Source organism: Aythya ferina, assembly GCF_964211825.1.
Source record: "Aythya ferina genome assembly, chromosome: 9".
Taxonomy (NCBI): Eukaryota; Metazoa; Chordata; class Aves; order Anseriformes; family Anatidae; genus Aythya; species Aythya ferina.
The window spans coordinates 14604713-14621308 of record NC_140305.1 but is presented as its reverse complement, the minus strand read 5'-3'; the positions used below and the strand labels follow the sequence as shown (position 1 = coordinate 14621308).

Here is a 16596-nt window from a genome sequence, read left to right as displayed (position 1 = left end):
GCAGCCCTCATGGGGCAGCCAGCACGGGGATGGATGTGCTCGGAGCAGGGCTCGGCTGTGCCATGATGGGTGGGGGTGTTGGGGCGGCATCTTTGTGACCACATTCGGGTTGCGTGTTTCTGTAGCTAGTCTGTTAGCCCCTGGTGCAGGTTTCCCCTTCGGTTGCAAAACAGGAATTCATTTTTCATGGTCTGCATGGAGAGGCAGCTACCAAAACAGCAGCAGCCACAGAATCCCTGGTGAAGGGCACACAGAGTAAGGAGATCCCCCAGCGCTGCGTGCCTCCACTGCCTGCTGGGGCAAGGCAGACAAAATACCCCCGTTTTGTTTAGGATTCTTTTTTTTCGTTGTGTGATTGGCACCTGTCCCAAACCACCATTTGCTGCGACACGGAGCTTCCTTTGGACAGGTGAAGGCCTTGTGCTGGGTGGCTCACTGGCTGCCAGCTGCTTCCCCAGGGACCCCACACTTAGTTCGAGTGATCGTCAAGTTCAGCGACGAGAGCATGAATCTGTGCTCCTGTGACATATGGGGTGCAGGTGCACTGAGATAAGGCTGGAGGGGAAGCAAAGCTGAGACAGTAAAAATGGCAGTGGTTGGGAGATAACCCCTTAAACCAAGGCAGAAAGTCTTTGGAGAGATGCACCATGATAAACAGGGGGATCCTGTCTGCTTTTTGTTTGTTGCTCTCACAGCACGGCCCAGATGTCTAAGTCTTAGGTCAGGATGTCTGTACAAAGTGCTGTGGGAACAGGTAGCAGAGGTGATCTCATTTTCAGCAGGGCACCCCAAATTGCAGTGAGGCTGCATGTGGGTCATTACTGGCCTCCTGCATCTCAACGTGGGAGCAGGGGCTGCACCAAGGGCAGGGAGGAGAGCTGCTCCCCACGTCAGAAGATGTCCAGTGGTCTGGACACCTCAACTTCCCCTTGGAGACCTGGACACCCTGCAAATGTTGGGTCAAAGTGTGGAAAAAGTGAAGCAATAATGCTCATTGAATCATAGAATCACTAAGGTTGGAAAAGACCTTCAAGATCCTCTGGTCCAACCACCCCCCTACCACCAATGTCACCACTGAACCCTGTCCCCAAGCACCACATCCAACCTCTCCTTGAACACCCCCAGGGACGGTGACTCCACCACCTCCCTGGGCAACCCGTCCCAGTGCCTGACTGCTCTTTCTGAGCAGAAATGTCTCCTCATTTCAACCTGAACCTCCCCTGGCACAACTCGAGGCCGTTCCCTGGTCCTATCACTGGTTACCTGTGAGCAGAGGCCGACCCCCAGCTCCCCACAGCTTCCTTCCAGGCAGTTGCAGAGAGCAATGAGGTCTCCCCTGAGCCTCCTCTTCTCCAGACCAAACCCCCCCAGCTCCCTCAGCTGCTCCTCACAGCACTTGTGTCCCAGGCCCTTCCCCAGCTTATGTCAATCATCAGTTTTAAGAGTTGTTTGCATTTATTTTCCTAAGAAGATGTTCTTAAAGAAGGCTACTTTTCCTTCAAGGTTGAAACAAAGTATGATGATTTTCTTTACTAATTATAAGCTTTTTCACTAAATCCTGTATTTCATTTTACTGATGGAAGTCATCTATCAGTACAGTTTTATTTAAGCAATGCTGTGTCTCGCCATACATTTCAGTCTCCTTTTTTAAACTTTTATGTTGGTATAAGGTAAGTGGCAGATTTCCTATTTACCATATGAGTAATTTTTAAACACATGGTAGGTCAAGCTACACTTGGAACGAAATTGAATTCCAATTAAAAAGGCCCCGAAATAGAATTTTTAGAAGTGTTTTTAATCATTAAATGGGTGTGCTGGATGCATACGGAAAATAATGATTATCCAAATATGCTTTACATCTCCAGCAAGTCAATAATTTAACAAAGACAATATGGTCATCCCTGGTATTCCTGTCCTTTAAGGCTGTGACTGTTGTTCGTACCTTGGGTTTTTCATAGGTTGGAAGGACATAGTTGGTTTCTGCCTTTGAGCTTACAGTTGCTTTTTGGGTGAATTAGCCATAAAATTGATCAGAATAAAAATGAAGTGAAGAATATAATCTCTTTCCCACAGATATGAAATCACTTTGCTAAAACAGCTTGAGTGCAGTGAATTCCTGTCCCATCTGCACAGTGACACATCTCCATCCTTTCAGTGGCTTATCTTTATTCAGAGCATCGGCAACAAGTACATACAACCATAAGTAATACTTTATTTCACCTAAAGGCTTTCACTTTTTTAATAAAGTTACATATTTATAAGAAGTGCCCTCCCCTTGATCCAGAAAAGACAATAAAGCCCAGCTGGCTTACTGTTTGTACATAAATGTTCTGAGAATGTTGTCCCGTGGTGGAGCATCAGCAAGTGGCAATATTTATTATTTCCTTCTCACGGAGCGGTGTCCCACCTCTTGCTCTGGGGCTGTTCGTTTCTTGCATGGCAGAGGTGTGTTTTTGTGTTATGGCACTCAGCGGCAGGATACCATTGTGCAGAGACTGTCTTAGCCCCAAGGAGCCATTAGAAGCCAAAGTCAATTCGCTCTCCAGCTGACGTGCTGCTTTGTAGAGCCAGAAGCTCTCTCCTGGGACCTGCTTTCACCAGGGGAGGTATCATTCCCTTCAGAGAGATCATCTGTTGCTCTCCTGGGATTTAATAAGCCTCCCCCGTTCAGACTGCAGTACCTGTGCTATAGACAGCTCTGCAGGTCTTAGTAAGACACTGTTCATCCAGTTCAGCCTTGGACCTTAAAAGATAAAGGGTGATGAGACAGAACCCTGCAGGATCTTCGCGTGGGGTGCAGGCAGAGGAGAGCAGCAGGGCCCGTGGGTGCTGGCATCCCCAGAGGGGACAGAGGTGGCATGCAGCTTGTCCCATCCAGGTACAAACAATTGACAGAGCCTGCTGCTGCCCACAGGATGCAGCCACCTCCAGCAGGAACCTGGAGCAGGGAGGAGGAGTGCCTCAGCTGCACGCTGAGAAATCACATCCTAGCCAAGGAGCTGGAGGGGAAGCAGCTCCTGGGAGGGGGATTCGTTTCCTGCCTTTTGACTGTCAGGGGTCTGGATAAAGATATTGCAGTTTTCCAGAACGAGAATCATTTTAGATTAAAAATATTTATTTTTTTTCTCCATACTGTCATTGCAAACCACTGATTTTTGAGTTTCCTGCAAACGAGCTGGTCAGTGATTGTGCTAAGAGTTTGTGCTCCTCCAGACCCAGCAGCAAGTCATAGGATGGGAAACGCCACGGGCAGCCTTGGCGGATCTGGCTGTGTTCAAGAAGAGGAGGACTGAAATCCCTGTGGCTGGGAAGCCTGTGGTACTTCAGATGCCTCTGCCTGCGAACAACATCTTGCACTACAGGCTGAAATAAGCTGCTACACTTCAGGGACCGGTTCTGTACTCAGTCCTCCTGCCCAGACCTCTGCCTTTCCCCGCTGAGGTCAGGGCTGCCTCTGAGGAAGCCTCCCATGTCCTTGGAGAGCCCTCCTCCCTGGGCAGTGGGTAACTGGGATTGCATGGCTTAACATGTTTCAGATGTAAGTCCCAGTCAGCCAGATCCCTCTGCAAACCCAGAAGCCTAATGTCCCTTTCCCAGAACGATTTCACAGGGCTCCGCAGAAACAGGCCGTGCCTGCCTGAGGGAGCAGCCCGCCAGCAGGTCCCTCTGTGCTTCAACCAGCCTGGCTCAGCCGCAGACCCACCGACACCGCTCGGAGCCCGCTGCTCTCTTCCAGCACTGCTGCCTGTAAAGCTGGGGAGAGTTGTGCAAGGAAGTCGGGATTTGTTTGGGCAGATTCAGATGGAGCTGCATGGGGTGCACACGGTGTTGAACATCAGACCTTATGTTTCTCAGGTGGTGCTTTCCAGTATTTCTATCCTGTGTTGTATTTAAATCACAAACCTTCAGAGATAAAAGCCTGTAGGTGTTCCGTATATAATAGAAATAGCGCAGGCAAACAGGTACTTGTCTCCCATACGTATCTGGTGGTTAAAATCAATTGAATAAGGTTTTCAAAGGATTGAAAATTGTACCAGCTGGAAATCACTGTGTCAGGTGGAAGGAGAAGGGAGTGTGTTGAACAGGCAGCAGTGGCTTGCAGTATTTTTCTCCAGAGGGAGAGGAGCGTGACAGCCAGCCATCTAAACTCATCAGTCTTCCACTCATTTTAGTGTCTGGACAAAGGGGAGCACTGGGCAGGAACCCCAAGGCCTGCATCCTCCCAGGTGGCTGCAGCTCCTGTCCTCTGCTCTGGTTTCCCCGTGAACCGTGCTTCCTGCTGGGGCTGGGAGTCATCATTGCTGCTCGCAGGAGGTGCCGTGATGCTGGCTGCAGTGGGGCTGGGACTGACTGCTCCCCAATCAGCTGCCTCCGTTTGGGTTGCTCTAGCCTTCGTTTCTTTCCTTTTTTCTTTTTTTTTTTTTTTGAGTTTGCAAAATGGCCATTTGGCTGATGGGCTGGCCTCGCTTCTGTCCTGAGCCAGGAGGAAGCCAGGCAGTCTGTCTGTCCTCAGGCTCAGCACCAGCTCTGGTCCACTGGAGCGCGAAGGGCACAGCTTTGGCACCAGTCTTTATCTTCTGCATCCCTCACCCTGTGCTGAGCTGATCGCAGCAAGGAAAAGCATCAGGGTCACTACCTGCAGGGTCATCTCTGCCCTGCTGCTGCACCCCAGCCCGGCTGTTTGCTTTGGGATCCCTGAAAGAGTTTTTGGAAGCACGGTTGATGCATCTTGAGTGATGGACTTGGTGAAGCTCAGAACTCACCGTGCTCCATGGACTGATTGGTGTGCATTTGTGTAAGGGAGATAATGACTGAAGTGATTATACAATTCATTAGACTTCGAAAGAATCATATTTGTCAGCCCTGCAGCTGTTCCTTACAGAGTTTTATTCTAAAAGATGGGAAACCTTGGTTCATTTAACACACACCGAGGTGCTAATTATATCAGGACTGGCACAAATATGCTCAAGGCAGCTGCTGACCATGTGAAGGAGGGAGCCGGGGCTGCTCCTGCGCAGGTGAGCTGGGTGCTTACAGCCCTGTGCACACAGCAGCCAGGCCCCAGTTTCCAGCTTGCACAACTGGAAACAGAACCCACAGCACCCCCCTGCTTGTTTTGATCACAGTGCTCAAGAGTCCTTCCTTGGAAAGACTGAAAATGAAATGCTTCCCAGCTTGTAGGTGCCACGTTGCAGGCAGCCCCCGTCACGGAGCCAGGCGGCCACAGACCCGTCCTCCAGGTGCCCTTCGTGGAACAGAAGCGAGGGCCATGGTTGCGTAGCGTGCTGCTGGGCTCTGCCGCTGGCACGCCTGGCAGCACCTGCTCCCCTGCTCGCCATTTCTTTGTAGCTGCGTTTTTTCATGCTGACAACCTTATCCCAGCAGTACAATTCAGGCTGAGGGGTTTGGAGTAATTCAAGTGGCTCTGAACAACCTTCCCAGTGCACACAGCCAGATCTGTGAATTGAAGAGTCGACCTGATTTCTCTTAAATATTACTCCAGAATGTGTGTGGGGTTTTTTGTTTGGTTTTTTTGTTTGGTTTTGTTTGTTTGTTTGTTTGTTGTTTTTTTGTGTGTTTTTTTTTTGCTTTTTTTTTTTTTTTTTTTTTTTGCAGCTGGCAATAAAAAACTTCCCTTATTTCCATGGGTTGCCTTTAAAATACCCCTCAGGAGGAAGGTAGGCAAGGGTGCCACACACAGCTGCCCATGGAGCCGCCTGCCTTCAGCCCCTGAGGCCTCCTCCAAGGGACGGGGAGCAGAGCCCGCTCTGATCCCAGACCCATGTCAGGAGCTGTTCTCGCGGTTTGTAAAACTACAGGTTGCTGGGTGAGTTTTAAAAACATGCAGTGAACAAGAACAGCGATAAATTGTAGTCTTGCTGTGGAGGCATCCAGCTCTAGGTGCGTTCTCCCACTGGCTGTCAGGACATGCACCTGCCTCAGGTTTAGAAAGCTGCCTCTAAGCTGCTGGCTTTAAAGTATCGGTAGGTTTGGGAACCCAAGCTGCCCGATGTTGCTGGGTTTAATTGGTGTTTCTGGAGGTCAAAATGGCCATTCAGACAGTCAGATACTCTACCTGGAAAAATACACCTGTGAGTTAGTGCAGGCACTTTTTGTCATATATTTGACGTTTCTGGAGGTATTTTGTATTCTCCTCAACCATCCCCACGTCGTGTCAGAACAACAGTCTGGTGCTGCAGGTCCATGTGCCTGTGTGCGTACCTCAGACCTGTGCTGCTCCTGGGCGGAGAGGGCTGGGAAGGGACACGACAGGCTGGGACCTGATCCCACACGGTGAGCACCAACAGCACCCCGCTCTGCAAGGAGCTCCCTGGGGCAAAATGTTTCAAGGGGAGAGGGCCGAGAGCTACACCTCCGCCAGAGGCGTTACGGACTGGCTTGGTCTTCTCCTTCCATCAGTCAACCTGCCTGCACCCACTGTATTTATCACCCAGGCCTCTCTTCATCCTCAGATCTCTCCCCCCTACCTGACCCTGGCTCCTGGGGAAGCAAGGCACAGATGGCTCCCAGCAGCCTGGGGCTGAACATGCAACAGGAGAGGGGGGTAGGAAAATAGCAGCAAGAGCTGCGCTTCATTTATTGGTGTTAAATGCCTTTCAGATGTACTTAAAGGCCCTCGAAGGCCAAGGAGTCCCATCGCATTGCAGCTCAGCTGCAGGTTCTCATTTGCTTCTAAGCCAGACTTCAAAAGGAGAAAGGATTTGGGTGGGGATTTTTGTTTGTTTTTGTTTTGCTTTTTTTTTTCTTTCCCTTGATTGAAGCCAACATTTCAAAAGCATCTGCAGCTTGGCCACAGGTTCTGGGTGCTGAAGGAGCTGCCTACCTCCTCACGGGTGCACAAGGAGCTTTACCAGGGGCTGCAGGAGCAGCAGAGCTGGGCTCGACCCTTGCAGCTGGCCAGAGGCTGCTCATGCTGGGGGGTAGCAGCGTGACGCTGCCGCTGCTGAAGTGTCCTTCCAGGTGCCTGCAGCTTCCTTCAGCCTTTCTCCAGAACTCAGAAAGCAGGGGAGTGGGAGGGAGGACCAGTGCTCGATCCAAAAACCCCTAAAGACCCTGGATGTGATGATACAGAGCTTGTCCTGGCACCAGCACCTCGTTGTCACTTGTGCCCGGGGCCATCCGCTCTGCATCCCAAACTTCGTTCTTTGGTCTTTCCAGGCACCTTCACAGAAAAGACTTGGCTTGAATAAAGAAATGTGTTTTGGATCGAAGGTGTAGCAGCTTTTAGCTAAAAAAGAAAGACTTTGGTTAAAAAAAAAAAAAAAAAAAAAAAAAGACATGGTAATGCATTAATATTTAAGGCTTCTATCATTACCTCCACAGGCCCTTCTGTGAGGGTGTTACCCTCAAATATTTTCCAAGCCATAGGCATTAAGGTAACAGCAGAAAACACGGCTTTTCTTTGCATCTCTCTGTTCTTCTCTGTGACCTGTCCTATGAGGCTCCAGTTACTAAGGGTGAAAAAACCTTCCACTGTGATAGTTTTAGAGCAGTCCAGTTCTGTGCCAGGAGGAATTGCGCCGTGCTTTCACACCCCATGTGGCTTGCACCAAACCTTAAACTGAGATATCTACAAACCAGGGGATGTTGTTTGGAAAATGAACAGATAGCCTGGGTGAGTGATTCACTGGGAAAAGAACAGATGATGGTGGGATTCCAAGAGGAGTATCCCATGGCTCTGTAAAACATGCTTTACATGTTTTGTAACATGTTATTTACATATTTACATAGATGCTTTTAGTATCTATGAGCATGTGTATTTGTGCAAAGATGGGTGACTTGGACTGAACATGAAAAACACAAGTTTGAGCTGTTCTTTAAAGGCTCAGAGGAAGGATAAGAAGGCTTTTTCCTGTGCTCTGGAAAAATCTAGCCATTTCAGCCAGAGTGCTTCCCAGTTGTGCATCCCACAGAGACCAAGGCCTTGGCAGATCCAAGAGTTGTCTGCACTCAGGTGTTTTCGGTGCCTCCAGTGTTGATGCAGGAGAGCCTCACGTGGTTGAGCTCTTTCTCCCATTCTACAAGTAGTTTCGCCTCACCTGTGTCTTCCCTTCAAAAGTTTATCCTGGATGTATGTTTTAGGTAATAGTAAGGACAGCTCAGTTCTCCTTGAGCATGTCTCAGTGCCAGGAGACAGAGTAGGTGACTGCTCGTCCCTCAGCTCCCTGCATTTCTGTGATTCTCTGCCTTGGAAGCATATTAGTAAACTACCTGGCAGGGGCCTTTTTGGTCAGGAGCCTTCCAGGCTGAATGTTTTCTAAATTGTCTGTTGTGGTTGCAGGGAACCCAGCCTGGGACTAATCCCCCAGCCTATCCTCTCAACAAATTGCTTGCAAAAGTCATTAATTTTGCTGTAATTGATTTAAACATTGCTCAGGAGGAGGAAAAATGAGGGAAACAAATGCCACTTTGAATGCTGAGGACGACGTGTTCTCAATTTTCTGTCGTATTATCTCCACATGTGCTCATTCCCTGCTGGCTCTTCCGCAAGCGCCGGTGCCGAACAGTCGCGCGGTGAGTCCCAGCTCAGCGGCTGCGCCGTGCGGTGGTGCCACGAGCCGTGCAAACCCGCGAGCTCCCCTCCCACCCCAGACATGATACGAGGGAGTCTGCGGAGATTTTTTGCTCTGGCAAAGTGCTTGCCTCCGGCAATTCACATCTGCTCGGGTGGCTCCATCTACCACGCATGGGCACATCAGGCTTTGGAAAGTAGCCATGGAAAAGCACAGAGCTGGGCTCTCGATGCGAGCCGCAGTCGCAGGATAATACCTGATGACAAGCTCCTTGAAATGTCAGTGCCGATGGTGAAACGGTGCTTTTTATGAAGCAGCCACCTGTTCCCGTCGCATTAGCTCATTGCTACTCAAATCAACTACTGTATCCCCAGCTGTAAAGTAGCTTTAATTAAAATGAGTCATTGCTCAATACCAAGTTGTCCCCCATTTTGGGTATTTCTTAGAAATTATATTATTTTTTCCTTATCACTTCATCACTGGGCTTAGGCTTTCAGGGACTGCACCCACTGATGTCATTGGGATCAGAGTACAGTACAAAGATTTTAACTGAGCAATGACATAGGAAAAATGTATTTTTAAGTTGGGCTTAGCTTTGTTTGGCATATTTATTTATATCTCTGACAACTGAATGAGGAGTGCCCTGGCTCCAAGCCATATCTCTCAGTAATGTTCTTTTTTCAGATCCTTGGTAAATGGCTTCTCAAATGTATTGTGCATTTCTTCCTGACATCTTTATGCAGTTTCTAGGTCACTGACCTAAGACGGGACTGTAGGTGCCACTGAAGCTAAAGTAGAGCCATGTCAGCATGGAGAAGCAAGGTTGTTACTGAGACCCTGCAGTTGGAAATCATGTCTGTGTAAGATGAGCTCTAATACGTGTATATCAGGATGTGCAGCATGTTTTGTAAACGCGCTGGCATGAATCGGAAGATGCAGGAGGTGGGATCCTGGCTGCCTGGGGCCGGCTGGGTGGACTGCCTTAAGCTGCTGGGGGTGGGCCTGGTTTCTGTGAAGGTGAACAGTTTGAGTAATGGCACCATAAAGACGTAAGACGTTGGGCCTCTCAGATGATTCTTGGTAGGAGTAGGTGGTCAACTTACGCTTGCTTTTTGTTTGCAGGCATCATGTGTTTTAGCCAATTTATAAGCAGGTCTTTTATTTAGGGCTTTCCACCAGGAAACTTAAGGAAAACATCCACCACTGACCCCGAAGAGTCCCTCTTTGATTCTCCTCTTAGATTCTAAGTCACACGGACCAGGTCTGCACCAAGCATCATCCTCTGCAGCTCCGTGCTGTGGCCAGGCAGGGAGCAGAGCCGTGCAGGCCCTTCTGCCAGCTGCGAGATGAGGGAGGGATGTCAGGGCTGGGCTTGCACCGAGGTGGCATTGCTGGTTTTCCTGCCTGACTTGCCAGCTGCTACTAGGGAAAGTTTGAGTCCTGACGACTTGGTGTTTCCCAAAGTGCCCTAATGAAAGCCCCCTTGTAGTGACAGCGGCCCTGGTGGGAGCTCAGTCAGGCACCCCCAGAAGTCACAGGCTGGGCCAGACCGATAGTACTCAGAGAGAGCAATTGCTGTCATGTCCTGTCATCACGCTGTGCCAGCTCATTAACGATGAACACACGATGTTAGCTTTCACTTCATCTGCAAGAGTTCACACGCTGCTGCTTCCAGGCCACCTGTGCTGCACAGAGGACGTCGCTGATTGATCCATCGGTTATTGTGGGGCTGGAAGGGCAGAGGGGCTCGGCAGCAGGTTGTTAGCTGCTGAGCAGGGGGGTGGTCAGAATGTTTTAGGGCCTTTTGAAGGCTTTAGGAAAAAAAAACAGAACAAGGGAGTGTCTTAGAGTATGAGGGTGTTGGTGGGTGGGGTCCTTTATTTTGGATTTTTTCCTCTTGTTGTGTTGGCTCCTTTGTCTGTGCTGCTCTGTAGCAGTTTCAGGGAAAGGTGAACGGGCTCTTGGTTAGGGCAAAGGGACAGAGAAGCACTTTGGACATCCTACACCAAGGGGCTTTCCATTCTAGCTCTCCAAGAGCACATCAGCTGAATTAGCAACACTTTGCTAGCAGTGGCCAAGGGAAATTAATACCCACCCTTCCCTGGGAAGGTCTCTATCAGGGCAGCTGTACTTGTGTCTGTTGTGGGTGAGGTGCTACCTGAAAAAAAAAATGGGAGTTTACTTCAACAGGGACTAAAGAGCTGTGAAGGGCTCTATTCCAAAACATGCTCCAAGACCCACAGAGGGACGGTGCAGGGTCAGTGCCAGGAGGAGCTCTGGGAGCCCCATCCCCTCCCTCTCCTCTGCTCTGTGTGGAACAAAAGTCCATGGGCTGGGCTGTGGGGAATGATGGGGAGCTGAGCTCCAGCCAAGTGAAACATGCTGAAAATGCTCTCTGAAATTCCTCCTTGTGCCCTCTCATCCCTTTGTTTTCAGTTCACCTCTGCAGTCCGCCTGTGAAAAAGGAGTGCTGCTGCAAACATAGGTGGCTTGAGTAATTCTTTGGAGAAAGGGCATGGAGCCCGGCCTCTTCCACCTGCAAAAATTGACACTTATCATTTCTGCCACGAGGTTAAGTTGAACACTTGGCCCCTGCCAGGTTCAGCAGAGCAGCAGTTGTGCAGACATGTGGCCTGTTCGGCCCAGGGGACAGGCTGCAGGGACAGAGCCACCTCTCCCAGGCACCACAGTGCCCCCATGCCTGGGGCAGTGCGGCCCTCCCCTGTCCTCCAGGAGGCAAAGCCACCTTGGGACAGTGACAGGCAGGCCCTTTGGATAATGGCAGGGCTCGGGTGACCCTGGTTAATTACTGTCCCTCCCATGGCACTCACCAGTGGACGAGGTAGTGCTGCCCTCCAGTTGCAAAGGTCCTCTCTGTTTTGTTGGGAAAAAATAAATAATAAATAAATACATACATACATACATAGATAAATAAATAAATGAATAAAAGAGTAAATCCTGCAAGCAGAAATGCCAGTGAAAAGCCTGCTGGGTGCACTGCACACTTCGTTTCGGTACAGCCTCACTGCATTCACGTGAGTAGCACCAGTACAGCTGCTGGGTTTACACAGTGCTTTAAAGCCAAGCGTGGTGTAGATGCTTTTCTGAGCCACGATCTGTCACTTATCTCTGTCTCGGTCCCCCGTGGGATCTGGCCGGGCACTGAGTAGCTTTGTTTTCTAAATATTGGTGGCTTTCCTCTCCACTGCTGGACAGCCAGCCTTCACCTGCCCAGAAGGGAATCCTTGGTGGGCAGCAAGCAACCCCACTGTCCTGCTTCCAAGCCCAAGTGGGTCAGCCTCCTGCACATCACAAGGCCTCGCGGTGCCACCACTCACCCAGGAGAGGCATGAACATGGCAGCATCCAACCCAGCCAGCCACCTCCTGGTTCCCATTGCCCCTGCTGACAGTCCCCGTCTCGTCTAGGGGCCCAGATGGGACATGGCAGGTCCCAGGGCACGCTGCACCAGGCTGGGAGGGGGCTGCCTGTAAAACAGCGAGACAAAGTTGTCTTCAGGACATCTTCATGCTGCGGAGGGAGAGCTTGCAGCTCCTTTCCTAGCTGCACCTCCTGCTTTATATGTAAACATTCTGCTTTCGGAAGGTCTTCACCACTGAGTGTGTTAGCAGTCAGTGCATTCATACCTGCTGCCTTTTTGGGTACTGTTCAGTCGCAGCTATTTACACCCTGAGCCAAGAACAGCCCTGAGGCTGTTCTGTTCGCCTGTCCCTCTGCCCGGCTGTCCCCACGCATCATGGGGCCCTGGTGCTGCCTCCTCCCTCAGTGCTGGCTGCGATGCGTGCGGCCCTGCTGGCTTCTGTGGGACGAAGCCTCCATCTCCTGGCGGCACGGCCACACCGCAGCCACCGCCAGCTGCCGGTGGGAACTGGCCCAGAAACGCAGCAGAAAGCGCTCCTGGAAAGCAGAGCACGGCCTGGGCTCGCTCGGTGTTTCCGTCAGGCTGTGCAGGAGGAGGGCTGTGTTCAGCCCAAAGCGTCTCAGGGTGCGTGCTGGTGGTGAAGTGTTCCGAGTGTGGGTTCTCTCTGCGAGACCCAGAAAGTCTTATCCTGGTCCCAAAAGGTCCCCACGAGGCTCTCTTAGTGCATTCCTGCCAGACAAAGCCCAGCACCGTGCCACCTCTCTCATCCGAGGCTGGCTGGAGGTGAGGTGCTGCACCACAGGCAGCTGAGGGGAGGGGAAACTCTGCAGGGGTTTCTCTCTCAGCCTAGGAACTGGATTTTTCTTCCCAGAATTTCTTCTTCCAGAAGAAGCTTGAAAGGCTGTGTTTGAGTATCTGTCACAGTCAGTGAAGAGGTCAGGGGCCGTTCCCAGCCCTGCAGCAGCAGCCGCCCCCAGAGTTACCCCTGAAGAGCATCGGCTGCACGTGTGGGCTCTACAGACTGCTCACACCGTGTGCTGGCCCACTTCACCGGCTCCTGCAGCTCCTCAGATCCTTCCAGAGAGCAATCTCTCTCCAGTGTCAAGTGCTCTCAACAGCAGGCAGTTCCACAATTCCCCATGGTTTTGCAATTGTTCAAATCTTTCTCCAACACCATCCTCCTTTCCAAAGATGCCAGCTGAGAACTTTTCACGTCCTGGCCCCTGCTGTGCTTCCACCGGGAGCCCGGAGCTGCGGGTTGTGGTGGGACACCTGCACCTGCAGCAGCATCCGTCCTGCAGGGAGGGCACGGCTCACGCTGGGCACGTGGCAGGGTCACACAGCCAGAGCTTGCGGTCACGGCACCGGGAGGGACGGGCTCAGTTAGCACAAGCCTGACCTCGCCACCACAGTGCTCAGCCTTTAAACGTGGTGTGATGGCGACTGGGGCCGAGTGCTGCCGAGCCCCGTGTCCCTCAGCCTTGGTGATGACACTGAAGGGGCTCTTTGGTTTCAGTCTTGTGCTTGTTCCCTTTTTGTCTGCTGGGGGGCAGGCCTGGCCTGGAAGGGAGATGGTGCCTAATTAACAGTTTTTTCCTGTTACAGTGAAAAATGATGGTGCCCACTTACAGTTTTTCCCTGTTTTTCCCCAGCAGGACTCTGAGGTCCCATCCCTCCAGTGAGGGGTGACACCGAGGGAGGGTGGGGGGAAGGAGAGGTGGTGAGAGGGGACTCAGCCTTCCCAGGGCCACACACCTGGGAAGCCACGCTGCCTTTTGGAGCAACGCCTTCCCCCCCTCGCCTGCCGGTGTTTCTGACTGTGATTCGTCTCCCCCAGGTATCCCTCAGCCACGAGTGCACCCGCGCCATCATGAAGCTGATGTACTGCCCGCACTGCCGGGGCATGTCCAGCGTGAAGCCGTGCAACAACTACTGCCTGAACGTTGTGAAGGGCTGCCTGGCCAACCAGGCGGACCTCAACACCGAGTGGAAGTACCTGATGGGTAAGAAGGCCTTAGCCACAGCACAGCCACCTCTGGTGGCGCCTTTTGAACTCTCTGAGGTAGCGTTTGGCAAGTAAAGAAAGGGCCATTGGAAGCACTCAAGGAGGCTCTTACACTTCTGTTTCTCTGCCCGTGATCCAAAGTCTAGAAGCTATTGCAGGACATTTTGCTGGGCTTTAAGACCATCAGAAAGTGACACTGGTATGGCTACCAAAGAGTTCAGGCATTTTCATCTTCTCTATCTTTGTTAGGGGTTGCCTACACACAGCATTCAACTAACTTGTCCTTGCCTCCCAAATTGTGCGGCTCATGGACACGTCCTGCTGCCACACTGTCCAAGCTGCCTCCTCATCCATATGAGACCATTTCTGAGAGCACATGGGAAGCTCTGGGCAGCCCTCTTTGGGAGGTCATCTGGAAACGTGAAGCCATAAACTTTTTCCATGGGTGGAGAGCAAAGGGATCAGAATTACTGCTAAATGGAAAGAGGCCTCTTATGTGCATGGGAGGGAGGGGCTAAGGTCACATGAGGAATGGGAAAATTAGACTTGTATTTTAAATGATAATAGAGCTCATTTCTCTTCTGTTTGGTCACACAGCTCAGTGGGTTGTATGTGTATAGAGGTGTCCATTTCATTGAGTTTAAAGGCAGAAATATCGCTGTGCTGCTGTGATCTGATCTCCTGTGCAACACAGACCAGAGAATTTCTACCAGGCACTTCCATAAGACGTTCTGCATTGCCTGATCAAACTTGAGTGCCTCCTTCAGGAAGACCTTGTGTATCATTCAGCTGCTTTTCCAGAGTCTGTGGCCTCTGGTTTAGAAGTGAACAACTGTCAAGAGTGGCTTTGCAGAGCTGGTAGATGTGGTTTAAGGCTGGTAAGGGTCTGCATTTAGAAAATGGTGTGACAGTGTTACAGCATGTCCTCTCCCAGCTGCAGGCCATCAGGGAGGTTGTTTGCATTAGTAAAGCTCTCACTGCTCCTTGTGTGCCCAGGAAGCTCCCATTTCTCTCCCAGGTTATACATTCTGACCCGGAGTGATCTGAGACCAAGGGAGCCTTGGTGTGACGGTCTGGGCTCACAGTTTGCAGCAGCAGGGCAGATCAGCTTCAGGCTTGGCCTTTCCCCTTTTTGGTGCCCACTGCCAGGCCATCGGGACGCCAGCTCCACCAGCCAGCTGCAACCCCATGGGCGGGCTGGGGACTGAGGTGTGGTGGTGCTGACAGGGAGAGTCCCACTGAAGCTCAAGGAGTGTCACCTGCCTCCCCAGGGACACTGCACACTAAAGATCAAACGGAGGCGAGGGCACTCACTAAGGGAGGTGCACTGGCCAGCTGCCTGCCCCCTGCTAGGGGCTAACGAACCAAAGGGCGATGCACTGCAGCTAATTGCTCCTGCTCCCCGTGAGAGCAGCTTGGGAGCCTGCTGTAAAAGAGGGGGAGGAATATTCCCTTCCCCTGGGGCTTTACACCGGGATTTTGATTAAGCTTTGGCCTTTCGGACCAGAGCAAGCCAGTTGTTACCTGTCAGTGCTCTCCTGGCAGGGTGACTGCCCATCTCCTGCAAGGTCAAGGTACCGCTCTCGCTGATGGACAGGGAGCCAATTCTGGGCGCGTTTTGCAATTATTGTGGGTTCCTCTTGCCCAGGAGACACCGGTCTTGTCAGGAGCTGATGGCTAGGAGGAAATTGGAGCTTCTTACAAATGGCAGCTGTACCTTTTAATGTCATAGTTTGATCAAAGACTGGAGCAAGACATGCAGGCAAAGGTAGAAGCACACTGGCATTGTCCATTCTGCACCATTAGGCCCTTCCACATAGCTGGAGAGGACTTCGTTAACTAGACAGCGTTACTCCTTCAATTTGGCAAATTAGGGCCAGTCAAACTAAAGGAAGTCCTTACAGTATGTGGTCAAATATAATCTATCACTAATCTGAGGATGCAGCCTTTGATTTAAATGTCTGTATTTCAAGCTTAGCATATCTTCAGGCTAAAATTGTCTGAAAAAATATAGTCTTGAAGATGACACCACAAGTCCAGAGTGGCAGCAGAGTTAGACTGCAAGCTCTTTAATGGTGCAGGAGATGGTATTACCCAGCATACAAAAGACATTTCTGCCTTGTATGGCACATTTAGCATTAGAAATCAGTACTGCCATAAGACTGTGTTGCAAGAAAAGAGAGTATATTAACTCAGGAACTCTGGCCCTTGTTTCCATTCTTACTCAAGCTAATGGGCAAAACCTTTTTTTTTTTTTTTTTAAGTGCTGAAAGTAAATACATACTGTTCCCAGTCTGTGCATGTTGTTAAATCCCACATTATGGACCTGAGCACAGGCTGTGAGCTCTGTGGGCATGATCTGGTATCTTCTGTGCATTTGTGCTGTCCTGCCTCTAGTACTTGCACAGTCTGGTCGTTCGCCGAGAGCTGTCAGGGTGCGAACATCAGACATGGAATAGCAAAGAGAAAATATTTGTGAGGATTGTGCATGCTGTTCCACTGGCAGCGCTGGGCTCAGGATCAGGCCTTCGTTGTTGGTATAATATTTCCACTGTGGACCCAGTGCTTCTGCACAACATCACCTAGACCTCATGGAAGGTCACTTGGGGTTTTCTGGACAAGTCCTGCTGGCTTGCACAGGACAGTGACCGAACACTTTCCTAGCAAGTTTGAAGT

At 50.9% G+C, this 16596-nt stretch overlaps 1 protein-coding gene across 9 annotated transcripts in view; it reads left to right on the top strand.

Moving 5' to 3' along the window:
* The window catches only part of GPC1 (glypican 1), a 344777-nt gene that overhangs the window by 318893 nt on the left and 9288 nt on the right, over nucleotides 1–16596 (top strand). For all 9 annotated transcript variants that reach the window (XM_084528749.1, XM_084528750.1, XM_084528748.1 and 6 more), the window contains one exon: nucleotides 13753–13918. In XM_084528749.1, the coding sequence (XP_084384875.1) occupies nucleotides 13753–13918 (166 nt within the window). The remainder of the gene's footprint in view (nucleotides 1–13752; nucleotides 13919–16596) is intronic.